This window comes from Elephas maximus, chromosome 8, assembly GCF_024166365.1.
Source record: "Elephas maximus indicus isolate mEleMax1 chromosome 8, mEleMax1 primary haplotype, whole genome shotgun sequence".
Classification (NCBI taxonomy): domain Eukaryota; kingdom Metazoa; phylum Chordata; class Mammalia; order Proboscidea; family Elephantidae; genus Elephas; species Elephas maximus.
Window position 1 is genome coordinate 91950607 of NC_064826.1, and position 23395 is coordinate 91974001.

Below are 23395 nucleotides of genomic sequence, written 5' to 3' on the forward strand. Positions count from 1 at the left end.
GGTTAGGGATAGATTTGAGGGAGCGTTTTCTCTGGCATACAATGTTATCCACCATGGAGACATCACAACTGTAGAGATGGGAGCTTTCGTCTTTCAGATGCACAGATACAAACTATGGATAAGCATATAGAAAGGGGATAGTCTCAGAAGGTAAAATCTATATATTAACTTGTATGAGAATGATAAATTGCCTTGGTGTTTGTTAACTTAGGACCTCTGGGCATGTAGACAAATTTGCTGACTTCATGGTGAAAGATGTAAAAAACGGAGAGTGCTTTCGTGCTGACCATCTACTAAAAGGTACGGTTTTTCGTTTCAGATAAATGTCATTCAGGTAGGATTGAGCAAAACAAAGGGGTTAGATGAAAGTTTTCTCCTTAATTTTTTCAATTACTTTTTTTTTTTTTAATGAGGCATAAAGCATAACATATAAAAAGTAAAGTCCGCAGATCTTAAGCCCATGGATCTTAAGTGTACAGATGACTTCCCATTAAAAAAAAAAAAAAAAAGTTATTTACCGATGATTAGAAATTCTAAGCCAGCAAGAGATAATATCATGACTGTTCCAGTAAAATCAGCCGTGGGATTCATATAAGAACATTTTATTGGACTTTTTTTTTTAACTGTCCAGCATTAAACCTCAAAAGCGCATTGTTCTTTTTCCCGTTGACTGAAATTGCTGTGTACCGACCCTGTTCTTTTAGCTCATCTGCAGAAATTAATGTCTGATAAGAAGTGTTCTGCTGAGAAGAAGTCGGAGATGGAAGGTGTCTTGGCCCAAGTGAGTGCTTTACAGTTGCTACCACAGTAACTTAGTTGTGTGCTCTCTTTTGTTTTCAGTGTTTGATAACTGTTGACTTTTAGATTGTGCCATCCCTGCCCGCAATTGTAACGAAGCAAAGCCTATTTTCTGTTTCTCATTGCATCTCTTTTTGCATTTTTATTTTCTTCTCTCTACCTTTTGTAGCTAACCCTTTATTTCAGCTAAAACTAACAAGTCAGTGTAAGGAGGCATTAAATTGTTCTCTGCATGGAAACTTCAGTGTTCTGGATTTAACAGCTAAAACCACAAGGAGAATGATGAGTAGTGTTCAGTGTCGGTGTAGAGATTTGGGGGCAGATAGCTTTATGAACACTGTCTCGGCAGCCACCTGATCTACCTGTGGTTGAGCTGTCCCTGACCACATGCTATTATTCTTAGAACCTGATGAGCAAGTAGGTCTTTGCTTTTCTAAACCCTTCGTTCCCGGTTTGTCCACAGACCTAAAGTGTTAAAATTTACTTAAGTTGACAAATTTTAGGGAAGACAAAAGAGACCATTAAAAAAAAAAAAACAACCCTGTTGCATAGAGTCAATTCTGACTCATAGCAACCCTATAGGAAGAGTAGATCTGTCCCAAAGAGTTTCCAAGGAGTGACTGGTGGATTCAAACTGTTGACTTCTGGTTAGCAGCCAAGTTCCTAACCACTGTACCACCAGGGCTCCAAAAGAGACCGTAGAGGTAACCTATTCTGAGTTTTTTCCAAGTACAGGAATGTTTTCTATCTCAGAAGTAGTTCTTATCCTTTTTTTTGGTTACAGACCACTTTGAAAATCTGATGAAAATACACATAGAAAAATATGTACATTCATGTATGAATGTTGCTGACTTCTCACCTTACCTCTCAGCTGTGTCATTAAACACATCAGCTGTTACATTCTGCAGCACCATGTTTACTTATGAGATCCAGCAAGGGTTACTTCTTAAATTTTATTTGCATCCTTGGGTAAAAATCCCCAGTACTGTGTTTATAACCTTTTTTCTTTACACTGATATGTAAATATCCGAGGCTAATATAGGACTCCCTAACTCTGCTTTTATTCTCATGAGAATAACCCATTGGTGGTTTTGAACTATTGACCTTTTGGTTAACAGCTGAGTGCTTTAACCACTGCACCACCAGAGCTCCTTTTTGTACATGTAGAAATGGTTAAATTGGTTTATGTTTTGCTTTGTATATTTTCAACAACAACAACAAAATGTCATGGAGACTTAGGAGCAGAAGAGGGCTAGCCTCTGTGACCCCACAGGACAGGGTAGAACACCCCGTAGGGTTCCCAAGCCTGTAAATCTTTACAGAAGCAGACTGCCACAAAACCACTGACCTTTTGGGTAGCAGTTGAATGCTTTAACCACGGTGCCACCAGGGCTTCTTCCTCATGAGAATAACTAGATACTTTTCCACTGTGGAAACCCTGGTGGCGTAGTGCTTAAGCGCTACAGCTGCTAACCAGAGGGTCGGTAGCTCAAATCCACCAGGCGCTCCTCGGAAACTCTGGGGCAGCTCTACTCTGTCCTGTAGGGTCACTATGAGTCGGAATCGACTCGACGGCACTGGGTTTGGTTTTGGTTTTTGGTTTTCCACTATTGTCCTAATTTTTTTTAAATGTTAATTTTTCTCTTTCCTCATTTAAATTGAAAACCTTGATCTGGCTGCTGCATCATCTGCCAATTTATTTCGGTCCTTATGAAGTATGTATTTTATCCCTTGCCTAAAGCTCATTGTTTTAGCATTGTTACCTTTGTATTTTGACACTGTTACAGCCACACATTTGTTTCGCACTTCTTTCCTTTTCCAAAGGCATGACCTTTACTAGAAAGGAGAAATGAAAAATGCCTCTAGTTACTCCTTAATTTTTCTGTTTCCCATTCAGGATTTCAGATTTACTAGAGACACATTCTAAGATTTTATGTGTGTGTTTCTTTGAGTGTCTTTGATCTGACAGTCTCATTCATTTTCAACTAAATTATCACAATTGGGAAGTAGTTATGTTTAACACTTTCCTCTGTTTCTGTATTTCCTGCAAAATTCCTAAAAACTTGATCAGATGTTTTTGGCAAGACACTTTTTTTTTTTATATTTTTATTGTACTTTAGATGAAGGTTTATAGAACAAACTAGTTTGTCATTAAACAGTACACAGTGTTGTTTTATGACGTTGGTTACCAACCCCACGACATGTGACCATTCTCCCTTCTTGACCTTTGGTTCCCTGTTACCAGCTTTCCTATTCCCTCCTGGCTTCCAGTCCCTGCCCCTGGGGCTGGTATGCCCCTTCAGTCGTGTTTTGTTCCATGGGCCTGTCCAGTTCTTGACTGAAGGGTGAACCTCAGGAGTGACTTCATTGCCGAGCTGAAGGGGTGTCAGGGGGCCCTATTCTGAGGGTTTTTTCAGTCTCCTTCAGGCCAGCAAGTCTGGTCTTTTTGAGTTAGAATTTTGTTCTACATTTTTTTCCAGCTCTGTCCAGGACCCCCTAATTGTGATCCCTGGCAAGACATTCCTTAAGTGGTGTTGTGTACTGTCGGGCGGTACAGAATGCCTGCTTACCTCGTGTGAGTGAGAGCCGTTGATGATCGTTTTCTAGGTCCATTAATTGATTAGTGGTTTTCTCCTTCTGTTTTCTTTGTTTATTAGCTAGAGTATTTCTATAAAGAAAAAGCTCTCTTTATCAACTATTTGATTTCTATGAGGCATTGTTTGTAAAGAAAACTGAGGCTAAATCCTTGGCTCCCCCTCCCCCCCCCTTTTAAACATGTGTTCAATCAGCTGGGTCTCTGGGTTTCTGGTATCCTTCAGAAGTGTGCAGTAAATTCTGGCTGCCTTTTCTTCCCTGCTCTCCTTCTACCATTATGAACTCATGGGTTGAAATATTTGATACTTTATAGTGAATTGCAGTTATTATCCTTTTTGATGGTCATATTCTCCACTCTTTGGCTACCAGGAATTGGCTATTGAGTCATTTTGACACAACCTTAGTAGTCCTTGATAACTTCCTTGCTTTTGATAAGACAAAATATTTCAGGCTCAGCTTATATATTTCCTCAGACCTGGAATCAGCCATTTTTCCAAGGAGTTTTGTTGCCTTTCAGTGGGAATGGTATTGATCGTCAGTTCTGGGCCTTTTTAGTGTATCCCCAGACCCACTGTCGTCGAGTCAGTTCTCACTCATAGTGACCCTATAGGGTTTCCAAGGTTGTAAATCTACGGAAGCAGACTGCCATATCTTTCTCCTGCTTTCAGTGTACAGAGCTAGGAGATCATCATGAGTTCGTATTGATGCTTTTACTGTGTGGGGTTGTTACTTTATTAATCTTAAATTTGTATCCTTTTTCTAGACCAAAAACCCCAGTTCTCAGCAACACCGTCGTAATTATTGATATGCACACTTCTTTTTCAACTGTGCTTTTTTCACATATCAGAATATCCTAGAGATTGCTCCATACAATTATATAGAGATAACTTCATTCCATTTATAGCTGCATAATTCTCCATTGTGGGATGTACCAGTTTATATAACAGTCCCCTATTGATGGACAGTAGGCTTATTTTCCGTCTTTGCCATTAGTGTAGTGCTGCTGCGATTAGCCTGTGCTTGGCGTCGCCTCATACTTTTTTTTTTTTTTTAGTTGTGCTTTAGGGGAAAGTTTACAGAGCAAATTAGTTTCTCATTAAACAATTAATACACAAATTGTTCTGTGACATTGGTTGCCAACCCTGCGATGTGTCAGCGCTCCCCCCTTCTCCGCCCCGGGTTCCCTGTCTCCATTCATCCAGTTTTCCTGCCTTCTCATCTTTGCTTTTGGGCTGGTTTGCCCATTTAGTTTCATATACATGGTTGAGCTATGAAGTACATTCCTAATTGTGTTATTGTTTGCACTTTAGACCTTTGTAATCTTTGGCTGAAGGGTGAACCTCAAGAGTGACTTCAGTACTGAGTTAAAAGGGTGTCCAGGGGCCATACTCTTGGGGTTTCTCCACTCTGTCAGACCAGCAAGTCTGGTCTTTTGTATGTGTGTGTGTATTTGAATTTTGTTCCACATTTTTCTCCCAGTCTGTCCAGGACCCTCTGCTGTTATCCCTCTGTCAGAGCAGTCGGTGGTGGTAGTCAGGCACCGTCTAACTGTGCTGGACTCAGCCTGGTGGAGGCTGTGCTAGTTGTGGTCCATTAGTCTTTTGGAGTAATCTTTCCCTTGTGTCTTTGGTATTCTTTGTTCTCCTTTGCGCCAGCTTGCATGGGACCAGTAGAGTATCTCAGATGACAGCTCGCAGGCTTTTAAGACCCCAGACACACTCACCACAGTGGAATGCAAACCTTTTCTTAATAAACTGTTATGCCATTTGAGCTAGATGGTCCCCCAAGACAGTGGTCCCCAGCCCTCAGCCCAGTAATTTGGTCCCTCAGGGAGTTTTGATGTGTCTGTGAAGCTTCTGTGACTTGGTCTTGTTCAAGTTGTGCTGATTTCCCCAGTATTGTGTTCTTTTCATATTTTTGCTCTTGTATCTTTGGGTAGATTCCTAGAAGTGTGATTGCTGAGTCAAAAGGTAAACACAGATGCCATTTTGCTAGATATTGCCTAATTCCTCGCTGTAGAGTTTTTTATTTCTCTCTGCATCCTCTAAATCTTTTTCTTCCTGATTTCGTTTTTCATCATGAAAACACTATACTTCAGTTACCTGGAAAACAGATATTCATCAGGCTCTTTGACTTTCTTCTCAAGAAGGGAGGCTGTTTTATATTTGTGGTATTTATATCTTAGAAGTCACTACAACAGTTTCCTTTTTGATCTAACATCTTGGGTACTGGTATGAAGTACAGCACTTGTTAAATTCTCCCTAGAAACTCTGTAGAAATTGCTATAGCAAAATAGCTAGGAACTAGCATATATTTGTTTTGTTGAATTTTGTGAATTGAGCTGGAGCCCAGAAGTCTTAATTTTTAAAAATTTTTCATTCATATTTGGAACATGTAGTTAGCGTGCATGGGTTATCTCTTTGTAGGGTAAAATTGTAATAACTGAAAAAAAACCTTGCTGCCATTGAGTCAATTCTTACTCACAGCGACCCTACAGGACAGAGTAGAACTGCCCCATAGTTTCCAAGGAGTGCTTGGTAGATTCGAACTGCTGACCTTTTGGTTAGTAGCTGTAGCATTTAACCACTGTGCCACCAGGGCACGGTTACCTATAAATTGTAATAGTCATCCTTATTGAGTAGGTGCTGTGCTTAGTGTTTTACATGTATTATCTCATTTAGTTTTCATCTTAGCCTGGCGAGGTAGAGCCTATTCTCCCTCATTTTTTACAGACAGGCAGACTGAGTCTCAGAGTTTGGCAACAACTTAATCTCAAGTTACACAACCCATAAATGGTAGGGTTGGGACATACACCCAAGTCTTCTGACCCCAAATTCTCGATTCCTAGTCACTGGCCATCAGCTGACTAGTGGGAAAGGAGAGTTACATGCACATTTAATTACTAGACAAGGAAAGGCACCTGACTCTTCAGTTTACACATGGAGGTAAACCTCAACTTAGAAAACTTACATGATTTCAGATTCTTGCCAACCAATAAATATAATTAAACAATGGGAATTTTGCCTTATCTTTCATGGTGGGAGGGTATGTGTGTGAGCTTTTAGTCAATCCCAGAATAGCACTCTACTTCTCTGTTGAAAGAATGTAAGTTGGTTATGGTTTTAATGTGGATATTTTGAAGATTAGATTAATTCTGATGTTCTTATTTTGTGATAGTTTCAATAATGGGTGGATGGGGTTATGTATAATACTTTATCTTATGCCTTGTTTTCTCTCAATCTTTTACACTAATTATTTTCTTGACGTATCCTTTAGCTCGATAATTATGGACAGGAAGAACTTGGGGACCTTTTTGTGAACTACAATGTAAAATCCCCTCTTACTGGAAATGATCTATCCCCTCCAGTACCTTTTAACTTAATGTTCAAGACCTTCATTGGGCCTGGAGGGAACATGCCAGGGTAGGTGTCACTTGTTATTAATCTATTTATGTAATGAAGTTGTTAAAATTGTTTCTAGTAAAAGGTAAATATCAATGCTATAAAGAAAAAACATTGAGCTCTGATACATAGAAAATACATAGAAAGTCCAGATAAATATATTAAGAAGAAATAAAAATGCATTTTCTTGAATTTTATTTCCTCTAATTCTTTCTAAATAGAGTGTTTTTTTTTAAAGTGTATATGATGATTGTTTTTGCCATAATAAAATGTATTATAAAAGTGTGTGATCGTTATATCTTCTGTTATAGCTGCATAGGGCAGGAAGGGTAATTGAATGATTTTGAAGTCATTGAACTTACTGCTGAAGGAGGTATTAGAAACCATTTAGTCTAGCACAGCACTGTCAAATAGAACTTGTCTGCAGTGATGAAAATGTTCTATAATCTGCACTGCCCATATGGCAGCCTGAACCACATGTGGCTGTTGAGTGCTTGATTGAAATGGGGCTAGTGCTTCTGGGAACTGAATTTTAAATGTATTAATTTTAATTAATTTAAATTTGTATAGACATGTGGCTAGTGGCCTGTGATACGATACAGCGTAGGTCTAGCCTGTCGATTTGAAAGATGTAGTTTTCATAGATGGAGTGAAGAAACCTGGAGAGTTTACAAGGTGATCCAGAGCTGTAACCTACATCTCCAGATTTCTTATCCACTGTTAACAAACTTAGCTGAAGCTTCGGATATTTTTCTTACGGTCTTGTTTTAGGATAAGAGTACACTTTTGCTAGATGATGCCTGATTGTGTTTCCTAAAGTAGAAACTAAGGAGTAATAAAAACTGTGACAGAATGCATTACTGGAGTTATTTTCTAAAACACCAGGTTGATTTGGGTTATTTTGTGAAAGGAGTCCAAAGGTAAGCCTTTCATTTTGGTAACACATACAGAGTGTTATGGATTGAATTGTGTACCCCTAAAATATGTCTTACAAATCCTAAACTTTATACCTGTGGCTGGAATACTATTTGGGAATAGGATTTTCTTTGTTATGTTAATAGGGCCATATGAATATAGGGTGTGTCTTAAATCAATCACTTTTGAGATGTAAAAAGAACATATTAGACCCAGAGAAGCAAGGACAAACGGGTAAAAGATAGATGCCACGTGAAGGTCGGGACCACTGAGTGGAATGCTAGAGAAGCTGAGACATGGAGTTTCCCCCAGAGTGAACAGGGAGAGCTTTCCCCTAGAGTCTCACCCTGAATTTGAACTTCCAGTCTCCTAAACTGTGAGAAAATAAACTTCTGTTTGTTAAAGCCACCCATTTGTTGTATTTCTGTTATAGCAGCACTAGATAACTAAGACAGAGTCATAAAAAGAGCCATACCATCTGACCCAGTCATCCTGTTCTGGAGTTTATCTAAGGAAATAATTCAAAAGGAAAGGAAGCTATATTTATGTAAAACATATAAGTTAAAAGTAGAACTAGGCTGCTTGTCCAGTAATTTGAGGAGTAATTATAAATTTAGGCAAGGACAATGACTGTAATGGTGTGTTTGCTTGAATATGTCTTTCAAATATGGAGACATGCAGAAGAATCCTTTGGCTAAAATGTAAAATACCACAAAGAAGGAAATAACCTGAAAATACCTTGATAATTGCCTGCCTTGCTGGGACGATTGTTTGTGCTGAACTAACACACTGACTCCAGTGTTCAATGGCTACCACCATGTCAATGATCAGGTAGGAGGATGTCAGAGGTTTTAGGGACGCAGTGAAAGAGGTGATGTTTTGACCCACTGGAGTGGTAAGATGACATTTCTAACAGTAGAATTGCCACACCAATTACCTAAGACACTCTACCACTTTTACATATATGTATTGTTATAAGAACGTTGGCTACTGAGTAAATTGTGTGTTGCTAAAAGTTTGTTTTAGGGCCTAGGCAACTTTGTTGTAAAAATGGTCATATTCAGGACTTTGAGAACTTGTATCTAGAATTTCAGATATATTAGGAAACATGATTTCTTTCTTTGTAACAGGCTGGTTTACTTTAATTTATAGGTATTTGAGACCAGAAACTGCACAGGGGATTTTCCTGAATTTCAAACGACTTTTGGAGTTCAACCAAGGAAAGTTGCCTTTTGCTGCTGCCCAGATTGGAAATTCGTTTAGAAATGAAATCTCTCCTCGATCTGGACTGATCAGAGTCAGGTACCACCTGTAGTATTCTCTTGGTCAGATTAGTGAACGACCTTGACATTGAGTTGAAAGTAAAAGCTTACTAATTTGAAACAATTCTACTTCATCCTAACATGATTATGGATTTGTATTTGTCTTCTCCAAAACAGCATGCTTTTGTCTTGTAAATGTAATCTCTGGGATGACAGGCAGTTTTGAGCAATAAAAATGAATTTGAAGGGAAAGGAAGGTTAAGAATAGTTTACCATCTGCCCCGAATTTTCTTTTTTCATTGTTCATCATATATTTTGAGGCTGGTGAGATGTTGGTTGTCTAAATTAAAGTAGTTTCTGGCAGTGGTGATGTGTGTAAGAGTAAGGTGGGGTGGGGATAGGGAATGGTTATGATGAATCACTAGGTGTCTCCAGGGCAGACAGCATCACTGGGGTTGGGGCAGGAGTGTTTTAGTAATTGATTGGTGCTCTGTACCAATATTTGGTGTGTGGGAGGGAGTGCTCCAGGTATTTGAGGTGGCACAATGGTTAAGCACTTGGCTGTTAACCGAAAGGTTGGCAGTTTGAACCCACCAGCCGCTCCTCGGGAGGAAGATGTAGCAGTCTGTTTCTGAAAAGATTACTGCCTTGGAAACCCTATGGGGCAGTTCTGCTTTGTCCTATAGGGTTGCTATGAGTTGGAATCGACAGCAATGGGTTATATGACAGACAAGTTAGCAAGCTTACCCCTGTCTGCTCTAACTCAGGCACCCACTTCCCCGTACTCTAATAACCTGCCTTTGTCAGATGTACTCAGGAATGTGTAAAAGGCGTACTGGTACTATTTGGTTCTATTTTCTTAAGAAACTTATTATGACTTTAGGCTTTTTGTGAATTCTTTGAATTTTCTTCCTATATCATCTCTTAGAGCAATAAATTCCACACAAGAAATAGAATGTGTAGCTAAACTTAGCTTTCTTAGACTCCGAAGTGTTTTCCCCAGTCTGCCTCTCCTTCGCCTACCTATTTCCTTGCTTCTGTAATGACAGTCTTCAGTCATAGCTTATCCCAGCCACTGACTCTGGATCAGCACCCAAAGCACTGGCCTAATCTTGTAAGTCCCCATGATGTATTCTGTTAGGAGTTACCTCTGTGTTCTAGCCAAACTGTATCTTCAGGCCTGTGGTCTAGAAGGGAGAGACTTCATAGAGGAAAGAGCTTGGACAGCTTAGCAAGGAGGTAGGAAGGACCTCCCTGGACTTCCATGTAGAAAGAAGAGGTAATCAGAAACTTTAACTGGGTAGTATGACAGTGAAAAAGTTATTAGATTTGAATCTCTTTTATTTCCCACCATTTGCGCCTTTTTTTTTTTTTTTTTTTTTTGACTTCCGCCATGTTCTGATAGTGTCTAGCAAGCAGACTTTCAAAATACCGAGGGAGCTGTATGAGATTGGCATAGTCTAAAGCAAGTGTTTTGGGAGAAGATTTACACAAAGTAAAGTAGCTATTGGTAGATTTAACAAGATGTAAGGCAAAGCCTGAGCCCTGTGAAATAAAAGGTGGTAAGGGGGAAAAAGTGGTAAGTGGGAAAGCCAGCTCAGAACTGAGGAATGAGCCTAGCAGGTAACAGCCTAAGAGGCCTTTGGTACTTACTGATGTGTCGTTCCTTGGTCATTTTCTCTTCAAAATGTCCCCCTCTGGATTTTGGCTGGTTTTGTTACATGCCTCTCCAGGTTCCTGACCAGAAGTCTACTCATTACTGCATGAGCCAGCATCCCCATGGTCTTTGTTCCATGGTAGGACTACAATTTCTTCTTGTTGACAGCATTATCAGATAGTCTTCGTATAGCTGTAATTCCTTTGTTTAGATTGGGAGTATTATTCATTTGAAGATTTTTATTTTATTTTGATTGGCTGACTCTGTTGTCTTTACTTGTTTTTTATTGTAGTTCTCCACAGTTCCTGATATGTTCTCTGAACTCAAAGACAAGAGGTGAAGCTGGTCAGATCAGTGTTAGTGTTGGTTCCTGTCTGTGGCCTGGGATTACTTGACAGAACAGATAGAAAGACTTTGGCAGCAGCTTCTTTTGAGATTCTGGGCAGGGCCTTTATTTATCTGAGCCCTGAATCGTAGACATTCATGTGAGGGCAAACACCATGCTTATTTGTCTCTGTCACAATTTCTGTGCACTTAGAAGATGTGTGATTTTTGCTGAATGATGATTAAAACATAGGAGCTGTGGGACCAAATGAGAGATCCTATTAAAAAATAAAGTTTACAAATCAAAGCTCTTTTGCAACACATTTCCTGCATTTTTAGAGTCCATTTAAGCAATTTTATATTATGTATAGAACATCTGAGATAATCTTAAAAGTGCACTGTAAATGTGTGCTTTTTTTTCCTTTAAAGAAGAGAGATTTGATTTTGACCCATAAAATTAACTTAAAACATTTTCCCCACCAGTGGGTACTAAATTGCCATTCAGAGAAATCTCTTTGGAAACCATTATTGCGCGCATGTTTATTTCATCATCCTGCAGTTAGCTTGATGTTAGCTTGTTCAATTCATGCCTCATGTCCTGTGTCTTGAATAACACTTTATTTAAAAGCTCTTATCCTAAAGAAACCAGCTGTGTGGTGCCATTATCAGCCATTTACTCGTTTATTGTTCAGAGCAATAAAATAGAGAAAATCAAACTTATAAAAGCTAAAGAACAATTCCCTTTTAATTTCCTGTTCTGTGAAAAGTAAATGTTAGGAAGTTCATTTTGTGTGTATTTATAAAGACTCGCTAATGTTTTAAGGAAAACCATTTTATTGGGAAGTCACTCTTCAGTATCTCATTTCTTTTGTGTGTGTGATGTTTATTTGCTTACATTTTCTTGATTTCTAAAACTGTACTAATATGTTAAAAATTATTTTCCATCAAAAGTAATAATCTTTTGTGGGTGTTGCTAGAGATAAGGAATTAATATTTGAGAAAAGTTTGTTTATTTTAAATAAGGAGTAATAACATTTTCATTAATGTGTTTAAAAAGAACAACTGTCCAAACCTAATCCAAATAATTTTTGCTGTTTCCTTAGGAAACCAGTATTCTGCTTAGTGATAAAAGATTCCTGTAGTGTGGGGTCTTTATCAATGTAGTATAGCTTACAGATGAAAAAAGTTATGCTTCTTCTTTTTTATAGTTAAGAATGCAAATTTTATCCCATATGTCTTTTTTTTTGCTTTCCCAGAGAATTCACAATGGCAGAAATTGAGCACTTTGTAGATCCCAGTGAGAAAGACCATCCCAAGTTCCCAAGCGTGGCAGATCTCCACCTTTATTTGTATTCAGCGAAAGCCCAGGTCAGCGGACAGTCTGCTCGTAAAATGCGCCTAGGAGATGCTGTTGAACAGGTAAGGTTCCTTAGGTAATTTAATTTACAATTTACCAATTTGGTGATTGCAGTACTTAGCAGATTCTGAGTTCTGGATGATAAAACCCTTTATTTTAGCAGTCTTTTTATTTTACATACATTATTATTACCTTTTAAAGTTGTTTTTTTTTTTTAGTGGGAGGAAAAGGAGTCCCTGGGTGGTACAAACAATCAAGCACTCAGCTACTAGCCTAGAGGTTAGCAGTTCGAACACACCCAAAGGTGCCTGGCAGTCTGCTTCCAAAAGATCATAGCCTTGAAAGCCCTGTGGAGCAGTTTTATTTTGCATATGTGGGGTTGCCATCAGTCGGAATTGACTCGGTGGCAATTAACAAGTGAGGAAATACCTGGCCATCCCACTTTGTGGGCCATTGGGGCTAACATGAAGAAAATGTTTAGCACAGCACCAAGAAAAAAGATCTCAGTTGGCACTGCGCCTCACTAACCCAAATTTTAACAATACATAGTACTTTTGGGAAGATAGAATTTGACTCTTAGAATGCAAGCTCTCTTCTGTATTTTCCATAGCAATTGGAATAAGACCTTGCATATGGTAGAATTCCTCCCAATTTTTACCTGGAGAAATGAGTGAGTGAAAACTTTCTGGCACTAGCTGCTGCCCAGTAGTAGAAAGGGTTGCCCTGGGAAGCAGTGAGCTCCCTGCTCCTAAGGATTTTTAGGGAGAGGCTGAGCGATAACTTGTCAGCCGTGTTGCACAGAAGACCCCTGCAGCGGGTAGGAGATAGGGCTCAATGCGTTCTAAGATTTTTCCAGTACTAGATTGTATGATTACTGATACTGTATGAGGTTCACAGATTTTCAGTCTGGTTACTTTTGTTAATTCAGAAGAACTTTGCCCAGGTGAGAATTACCTGTATATGATAATAGCTTCTTTCACTTACACTAGCTGAAACCAAGGTTCAGGACAAGTTCAAAACAAGTCACGAGGCTGTCAGTAGAATGTGCCCTTGGTTTTGTGGTTCTAAGTGTAGTGTTACTTACCCACAGCAGTGTTTGTCTTATTTTTTAACCATCGCCCACATTATATATATTTGACAATGTGACCTTGTACATGTCTTTACTCCATATGGCAGAAAAAAAAACCCACTGCCATCAAGTCGATTCCAACTCATAGCGACCGACAGAGTAGAACTGCCCCATAGAGTTTCCAAGGAACTCCTTGTGGATTCAAACTGCCAACCTCTTGGTTAGCAGCCGTAGCACTTAACCGCTGTGCCACTGGGGTTTCCATATGATAGTTTCTATTCTGTTTCATTAAAAAAAATTTTTTTTGTTCGCAACCCACCTTTGAAAACGCTGCCCAAAAATGTAATTACTATTTTTTTTAAAAAACTATATTTAGGCTAAATATGTATGTATGTGTTTTTAATTTTGCCTGTTTTTAATTAGCAATCACAATAGCCCTGTGAAATGTGAGTACTGGCTCCACATTTTAGAAGAATAAGTAGTAGCACGTGGTTCACAATTTGGAAAAAAATATATCATTTTTAGTACTGTAGATTTAGTTGTTAAGTGTTGGGCTGAATTTTTTCTGACCCTGTGAAGTACAGGAGAAAGATTTTTAATAGCTCCATTATCATCAGCTTGTTAACTTGGCATTGGCCCTTTTAAAAATAGCCAAGATCACATTATGGGTATTTGAAATTGTCCTGAAGGGTGGATAGGTGAGTTTACCTTGTGTTCAGTGATTTTTCAACGGATTATGAGTAACTGCATAAAATGGTGCTTTGGCCTTCAAAACTCTTAATGTGTGTTTTTTCTCCTTTCCCTGTGCGTGTTTATTTATTCAGGGTGTGATTAACAACTCAGTGTTAGGCTATTTCATTGGCCGTATCTACCTCTACCTCACCAAGGTTGGAGTATCTCCAGATAAACTCCGCTTCCGACAGCACATGGAGAACGAGATGGCCCATTATGCCTGTGACTGCTGGGATGCCGAATCTAAAACGTCCTACGTAAGTAGAGTGGCATGGTTTTTACTGTGTGGTTTTCACGTGTTAACTTAGAAGTGTGAATACCAAAATTGCCTTTTGTGCACTTCACATTAGTGGAACAAGGAAAAAAGTGATCTTTGCCTGAGCAAAATAAAAAAAGCAGTTGCCCCCTGCCTTTGTATAAGGAGGGGGCTATTTGTGTCCCAGGAGCCTTTTGTAGACTTATGTGGCTTTTTCAGAGAGAGAGAGAGAGAGAGAAGGTAAATGATGGGTCAGTGCTTATAAGTAGGTTCCTGGGATGGGCAGTATTGTTGGTACTGTCTCTGCATGGAGCTAGCCAGGGTGGCCTCCTCCTGACAAGGATCCCAGCAAATGTTGAAAATAGTGGTGTGGCTGAGTAAAGAATGTCAGAGTACTCTTAGCTGTTTGATAGGTTTGGGGGATAACTTCTAGTAAATTCTGTCATCTTGGTTTTAAAAAAAAAAACCACAAACCCATTGCTGTCAAATTGATTCCAACTCATAGTGACCCTATAGGACAGAGTGTAACTGCCCCACAGGGTTTCTAAAACTATAAATCTTTTTTTTCCTACTTGATTTATTTATTATTTTAAATAATATTTTATTGTATTTTAGGTGAAAGTTTACACAGCATGTTAGGTTTCCCTTTAACAATTTTTATACAGATTGTTCCATGCCATTGGTTACAACTTTTACGATGTGTCAGCCTTCTCATTATTTCCATTCTGTTTGTTCTGTTTCTTTTGATCTAGCTTCCCTTCCCCTTCTGCCGTCTCATCTTTGCTTTTGGGTAACTGTTGACCATTTGGTCTCATACAGTTAATTGTTTAAGGGAGCACCTTACCCACAGGTGATACTGTTTATTTTATAAGCCAGTCTATTTTTGGCTGAAAAGTGACTTGCAGAAATAGATTTGATTCCAAGTTCAAAGGGTATCTTAGGGCAATAGTTTCGGGGGTTCCTCTAGTCTCTGTTAGTCCAGTAGGTCTGACGTTTTTTTAGGAATTTGAGTTTTGTTCTACCTTTTTTTTTTTCCGTTCTATCAGGGACCTTCTATTGTGTCCTGATCAGAACAGTTGGTAGTGGTAGCTGAGTACCACCTAGTTCTTCTGGTCTCAGGTTTGAAGAGGTTGTAGTTTCTGTGGACTTTCAGTCCTGTGGACTGGTTTCTTCTTTGAGCCTTTGATTTCCTTTTTTTTTTCCACATGAGCAAAGCTTTATTAAAGAGGCTTGTAAGCAGAGATGAGGAGGGCCTAGGCAACGCTTACCCCCATCTCCGAGCCTTTGATTTCTTTCATTCTCTTTTGCTCCATGTAAATAGAGACCAATAGTTGTATCTTAGATGTCTGCTCACAAGCTTTTAAGACCCCTAGATGCCACTCAAACCAAACTTGGATGTAGAACATTATCTTTGAGAACTATGTTATGCCAGGTAACCAAATTGTCTGCCCAGTATATGGTCCCAAGGCTTTTGACCTAGTAAACCAATCCCACGAATTGTTTGGATATGTGTAGGAAGCAGGCTGTAAACCTTAATGGAAGCATATTGCCATATCTTTCTCCTGTGGAGCAGCTAGTAGGTTTAAACCATCGACCTTATGGTTAGTGGAGCGCTTAACCACTGTGCCACCAGGGCTCCTTATATCTTGGCTAGGAATTACCTTTTCTCAAATTCTATATATTTAATAAATCCCAGGTCACCCTCCCACCCCCCAAACATGAACATCAGTACTGACGCTTAGGATTGAAAGACATTTTGACTTAGGAGGTGTTTTCTGCATTGGTAGGAGCCCTGGTGGTGCAGTAGTTAAGCACATGGCTGCTAACCAAAAGATCAATGGATTGAACCCACTAGCTGCTCCATGAGAGAAGGATGTGACAGTCTGCTCCTGTAAAGATTTACAGCCTTGGAAACCCTGTGGCAGAGGTTCTACTCTGTCCTACAGGGTTGCTGTGAGTCAGAATCGACTTGATGACAGTGGATTTGGTTTGGTTTGGGTTCTGCATGGGTGGCAGTGGGGACAAGAGGGCATCCAAAACAAGGAGGCGGAGAACCTTCTGGCATTTGGGTACTAGAGAGGCCACCTCTTCCATATTAAAAGATTCTAGTCCAGAGACCACTGGTTGCCATATGCCTTTGGTACCACTGAGACTTTTAACTTTTAATGACTTCAATTTTTAAATATTGAAAATAAAAGTTAGTCATTTTAAAAAAGAAAAAAACAATGCTGAAGTTTATGTAGAAAGTGAAACTTTCAATCTAATGCCTCTTCCCGGAAGTGTTTCATGTCTCTTCTTCTAGATCAGAGATCAGCAAACATTTTCTGTAAAGGGCCTAATTAGTATAATTTAGGCTTTGCAGGCTACATATCTTCTCTGTTGCTCATCTCTTTTTTCAAACAACCATTAAAAAATGTAAAAACCATTCACAGCTGACCAAGTGTAGAGAAACAGGCCCATGGGCCTTGATTTGCCAAACCCTGTTCTAGATGATTTTTCTATGCATTTTAAACATACACACAAATGCATGATACTGTGCATATGTCTATAGAGGTTGTTATTGTGGTGGTGGTGTTGTGTTATTAATGTTGCTTTTAATGTGTCCTTTTTCCTTTGTGGGATTAGGAAAGAATGGCAGTAATCTGCTAGACTTTTCTTACTGTTTTATTTATTAGCATGCTTGCTTGACATATGCCAGAGTGATAATAGTAATTATTTTTGGATTATGGGTGATTGTTAATTTTGCTACACTTTTGAGATTTTCTGTATTTTTTTTTTTTTTTTTTTTGATACTCAGGTAAAACACTTTTCATTTTGTGTGAGAAAAGATTACTTCTTTTTTCTTTGTTCCACATCAGTTCCCCTCTATTAGTTTGCTCTGACCTTTTTTCCAGGTTAAATCAGGTGCAGATTCTTGCTTTCTCAGTTTAGATTCTAAATCTGGCCTAGATCAGCTTTCACATTTCACTTATTTCTTCATTCAGCATTTGTAATTGTTAAGGGCTAGGTACTAGTCTGAATGCCTTACATGTATTATCTTAGGTTATTCTCACAATAACTCTATTTTATAGGTCCTGTTATCCCTGTTTTTACAAATGAGGAAACTGAGGCACTGGGCAGTTAAGTAATTTGTTCAAGTCTCACAGCTAGTAAGTGGTAGAGCTGAGAGATGAGCCCAGCTTGTCTGACTCCAGGGTTTATGATTTTAACCATTATACTATTCTGCTTTAATAAACCCCACTACACATGCCTGCCAAGCCTTATCTGAGTGGCACCAAGCTATGGCCGAACCCTGAAGGCTTGGGGTTCAGAAAATGTGAGTCTAGCATTGAAATTAGGCTACGTTTTGTGTAGTTGTAAGGCCACTGGGAGACAGGACTAAAAAAAAAAAGCAGCTCCAAAAAAACAGAAACTTTTTAAGGAGAGGGGAGAAATTCTTTTAAAGACTTGAATACTTCCTTTTTGTGTGCTTTATATTTTATTTTTTTAATTTAGAAAAATTACTGATAGAGATAAGGCCACACCCTTTCCCACTCCCTCCTGAGAGGTAACCATTATCCCAGAGTTACAGCTTATCGTTCTCAGGCATGTTTTTGTAATTTTACTTTTTAGTACACAAATATGTTAGCTGATGTCTTTAATAACTACTGGTGATATGTTTCAGTGTATAAACTAGTTGGTGTCTTTAGTGAATGCCAGATTATCAGGTTATGTGTTTTCAAGCTTTGTTCTTTAATTCCTTTTGTTGTTGTTATGCATTTGGATTTCTGAGATCATATGAGTTTTATATTTGCCCATTTATTCCAAGTGGCCCACGTGGCACCATGCTTCTGGGAACCTTAGTAATTGTGATGATTGGATTTTCCCAAACTTGTGGATCAAGGGCAAAAAATAAATATTAATGAGAAAGTCTAACTAGATATTACTAAATTAAGCCTTTTACCTCTTTTGTTCTTATTCAAATAAGAGGTTCTTAAGGGTTTTTAAAAAACAATTTAGATTTTGCTTTTGAAACGTATCTTAGATTTTACAAGAGATGGAACCTGGCACCACTAAAATCGTAACCCTGTTGTTTAGTTTTATTCTGTGACCTACACCTTACCTGCTCTTTACTGAATTTTTCTTTGTTCGGTAATGAAGCTGAATTGAGCACAGATGCCTACGTTCATGAGCAACTGAGATTTGTGTTTAGGACAGCTGTCTGATGCCGGGTTATGAGAATGGTAGGTATTTCATCCAGAGGGCTGGCTTCTGCCACATTCAAGTTTGAACCAAATCTACAGGTTTTATCTAGGTTCATATTTTATTTCTATAATTAAATCCTAGAATGTATTAGTTTACCCAGCATCCACAATATGATAAAATAAATGTCTAGAAAGTAAGAAGACTGCTTTGTGTACATGTGTAAATTTATCCTTTTATAGACGTCTTAGCTGCCTGACATACAAAACTATTCCTGTTTCAAACAAAATTGAAGTGGAGATTCTGTGACTGGATTTCCTTGAATATGTGAAAGGCTTGGTTACAGCCTGCATGCGTTTGTTAACGAACCAAATGTCAGGTATAAATGCTTTTATCGGTTGTGTCCTTTTAGGGCTGGATTGAGATTGTTGGATGTGCTGATCGTTCCTGTTACGACCTTTCCTGTCATGCAAGAGCCACCAAAGTTCCACTTGTAGCAGAGAAACCTCTAAAAGAACCCATATCCTTTCTTAATTATTCTTAAAACTCAGGTCCTGTTACTCAGAATTAAAGTTTAAACACTGGTTATGTGTAAGTCCGAGTCTACACATTGTTCTATGGATAAACTGAGATGTTTTGCATATTGTGGTGACATTTAAACTTCTAATTTTGCACATCTCATTGCTTCTTTCCTGTTCTCTTTACTTGTAATTTGATGTGTACCAAGTCAGCGGCTGGTTCTCAAAAGAAGCATTCAGAAAAATGTTCTGAGGTATTTCAGGATATTGGCCGGTTTTCCTCAGGTGTTTCCAAAATGCATTTCTCTATACTTCACCTGCCTACATGCTCCTTCAGTAAAGGGTACCTGATGAATACTTTTTCTGTTGAAAAATGAGTGGCATTTTATGGTAGATGAAATAAAAACTTAGCTCCCTTGATTTGTAAATCAGCAAAGCAGAAGTTCCCTCTTTTTACCAGGCACTGAGCTTGTGAGCTGATTTCTTGGAGCAAAGCCAGTGATAGGAAATAGATCCTGTTCTGTTGGGGCATTTTAGAAATGAATAAATTGTTATTTGAGGTTATTATTCAGTGGATTTGTTTATGTGGCTAATTAGATTATATTTTCTTTTTAGATATTTGTTTTCCCTTGTGCTTGAAGTCAGCGTAGACAGGATCTGGGGTTCTAATAGAGAACTGGTAGCTGTATTAAGTTGGTTGATTGTTTTCAAGATCATTTCCCCAAATACTCAAGCAGTGCTGTTTTGTTTTGTTTTATTCCTTGACTACTTCATACAGAACAGTCAGTGTTGTCCAGTTTGAACCCAATAAGGGAGCAATTGGTAAGGCATATAAGAAGGATGCAAAGCTGGTGATAGAGTACCTTGCCATTTGTGATGAGTGCTACATTACAGAAATGGAGAAGCTACTGAATGAGAAAGGGTAAGATTTAAGATGTGTACTTTTATTACATGGGCTTTAGTCAGATATGTCTGCCAGGTTCTGAAAGTTAGGGGAGATGCACTTCTGTAAAAATTTTTCGTGGGTAAGTACTGCCTCTTGACTACATTTAGAGTACTGTCTCTGCTGGGATTTTGGGTAGCTGCTCATTCTATAGCCTGGAAATAGATTTGAAGTAGACTCTAAAGAACAATTTTTTTCTAAAAACTTTCTTAGAGGAAGAGACTTGTCCAAGATAGTGGCCAAAGAAGGAGCAGGAACCATAGCTCCTGTCTCTTAAGCCATTGTTCATTTTTGTGGACTCTGCAGTTTTTTAATACAAAAACAATGGAGGAGTTCTTTAAAAGAATACAGCAAATCCATCACTAAACAATATGAAATTCGCAGTATCTGGCAAACAAGAAAAAACCACTAGACACATGAAAAAGCAAGAGAATGTGACCCATAATGAGGAGAAAAGTTAGAAGTTGCAGACTCGGAAATGACAGACATGATAGAATACACAGATAAGGATGTTAAAACAGTTATTTTAAGTAAGCTTCATATGCTCAAAGAGATACAGAAAAACATGAACATATAAAATAACAAATGTAAATATATAAAAGAAAAGCCAAATGGAATATTTTTAGAGGTACTATCAAATGAAATTTCACTGTATAGGATAAACAGCAGATGTAAACATTGCAGAAGAAAGACCGTTAGACTCAAAGACATGCAACAGAAACGGTCCAAAATGAAGCACAGGAAAAATAAACAGATCTGCCTTGGCATGTGGGACAATATCAGGCAATCTAGCATGTACGTAATTGGAAGTCCCAGAGATTGGGGGTGTATCTGAAGATACAGTGGCTAAAAGTTTTCTAAATTTGATGAAGATGAAACCCACAGATTAAAGAAGCTCAACCACAAGCTGGTTAAACATGAGCACACTGAAGCACACTAGAGTCAAATCGCTGAAAATCAGTGATAAAGAGAAAAATCTTAAAAGTAGACAGGGAGATAGAAGACTCCTTACATAAAAAGGAACAAGGTAATGGTTAGAGAGTTCTCATCAGAAACTATGCAGGCTACAGTACAATGGAATGAAATCTTTAAAGTGCTGAAAGACAAAAAAAAAAAAAAAAATGTTACCTAGAAACAGCAATTAATTGGGTCCTGAATTTTTAAACCAGTTTGACAATCAATGCCTATTACTTTGAGTGTTTAGATCATTATATTTAATGTAATTATCCATATGTTGAACTTCAATCTACCATCTCACTATTTTCTATTTGTCCCATCTGTTCTTTGTTCGTTTTGCTTCTGTGCCTGCCTTCTTCTAAATTCAGTATTTAGTACTTCTGTTTTATCTCCACTATTGGTTTATTAATTATATGCCCCTTTGTGTGTTTTTTTCCCAGGTGATTGCTCCAGGGTTTACGCTATGTATTTTTTATTGATCATAGTCTACCTTCAAATGACACACTGGTACCATTTCATATATAAATATATGCACCTTACAACAATATATTCCCAATCCTTTCCTCTTATTTTTTGTGTCATTGATGGTACACATTTTACTTCCTCTTTATAAATTCCATAATGCTTCGTTACTGCTTTTGCTTAAAACGGTCCATTATCTCTTAAAGAAATTAAGAGGGGGAAAAAAGTTTATATTCACCCACAAATTTATCACTTCCAGAGGTCTTTGGGTAGATCTCAATTTCTATATTTCTCCCTGAAGAACTTCCCTTAACATTTCTTGCAGTGCAGGTTTCCTGGTATTGCCTTCTCTGAGCTTTTGTTTGACTGAATGTTATTCCCCTTCATATTTGAAACACATTTTTGCTGGGGATAGGATTCTAGGTTGACTCTTTTTTTTTTTTTTGGTCTTTCAGCACTTTAAAGATTTCATTCCATTGTACTGTAGCCTGTATAGTTTCTGATGAGAACTCTCTAATCATTACCTTGTTCTTTTTTATGTAAGAAGTCTTCTATCCCTCTGGCTACTTTTAAGATTTTTCTCTTTATCACTGATTTTCAGCGATTTGACTCTAATGTGCTTCAGTGTGCTCATGTTTAACCAGCTTGTGGTTGAGCTTCTTTAATCTGTGGGTTTAATCTTCATCAAATTTAGATGTAATTGTGATGACACAAATAGGTTTAAAAGTAAGAGGATCAAAAAGAATTTACCATACAAACACTAATGAAAATAACATCAGTCAAAGTAAACTTCAGAACAAGGAAGACTACCAGGGACAAAGAGGAGTATTTCATAAGAATAAAGGGGTGAGTTCATTAAGAAGATATCATCCCTAAATGTGTACGCAGCTAAAAGTGTAACTTCAAAATGTATGAAACAAAACTGACAGAACTGAAAGGAGAACTGTAGACAAGTCTACAGTTATAGTTGGAGATTTCTATGTCTCTCCCTTGGTAATTGGTAAAGCAACTAGACAAAAAAAAAAAAACCAGTAGGAATCTAGAAGACATAAAACAGCACTGTTAACCAACTCAACCTAATTGTGCATAGAGAATGCACAACCTAATATCTAGCCTTTTACAGAAAAAGTTTGCTGACCCTACTATATACATTAAGGAGCCCTGGTGGTACAGTGCTTAAGCATTTGGCTGCTGACCAAAAGGTCAGTGGTTCAAGTCCACCATCCACTCACCAAGAGAAAGGTCTGGTGGTCAGCTTCCGTAAAGATTACAGCCTAGGAAACCCTATGGGGCTTTCTACTCTGTCCCATAGGGCCCCTATGAGCTGGAATCAACCCACGGGTAGTGGGTTTATCATAGACATTAAACTGCATGAAAGAAGCTTTAACCAAAAGATTGCATACTATATGAAACTTTAGGGAAGACATCAATAACAACAAAGTAAATACATAAAACACTGTAAGAAAGACAGATGTAGTCTGTCGTGACTGAAGCAAATCAGCGGTCGCCTGAGGTGGGGAGGACTGAAAGGGAAGGGACGCAAGGGAACCTTTGGGGCAGTGGTGGTTGTATGTGTATATACGTTTGTCAAAAAACCTATCATGAGCTCTTATAAGCTGAGGATACAATTATCCATTTTAGTAGGAAAATTTTTAAAACATTTCTAATTTCTAAGAAGTAACATCTATGCTAAAAAAAAAATGAAATCCTGTTAAATTGGACACATTCACTAGTTAGAGATCATACAACAAACAAGACAGTTTTCTTTTATGTATCCTATAATAATGGTGGTGCTCTTGCTAATTTCAGCTCTTTTGTAACTGTATGCTTAGACAGCTCACAGAGAGCATACATAGGACACTCACTGTTTACGTAATGGAATCCTAAACACACACACACACACACACACACACACACACACACACTTCAGACAGAAGAAATCAGTGGAACCATCCAGATGATGCATG

The 23395-nt window shown here is 38.3% G+C and overlaps 1 protein-coding gene across 1 annotated transcript in view; it reads left to right on the forward strand.

The window, feature by feature from the left end:
* GARS1 (glycyl-tRNA synthetase 1) overlaps window positions 1-23395 on the forward strand; it is a 52030-nt gene that overhangs the window by 19018 nt on the left and 9617 nt on the right. The window contains exons 5-12 of the mRNA XM_049893606.1: window positions 212-300; window positions 705-781; window positions 6670-6815; window positions 8862-9011; window positions 12209-12371; window positions 14203-14367; window positions 18961-19073; window positions 19848-19988. Of these exons, the coding sequence (XP_049749563.1) occupies window positions 212-300; window positions 705-781; window positions 6670-6815; window positions 8862-9011; window positions 12209-12371; window positions 14203-14367; window positions 18961-19073; window positions 19848-19988 (1044 nt within the window). The remainder of the gene's footprint in view (window positions 1-211; window positions 301-704; window positions 782-6669; window positions 6816-8861; window positions 9012-12208; window positions 12372-14202; window positions 14368-18960; window positions 19074-19847; window positions 19989-23395) is intronic.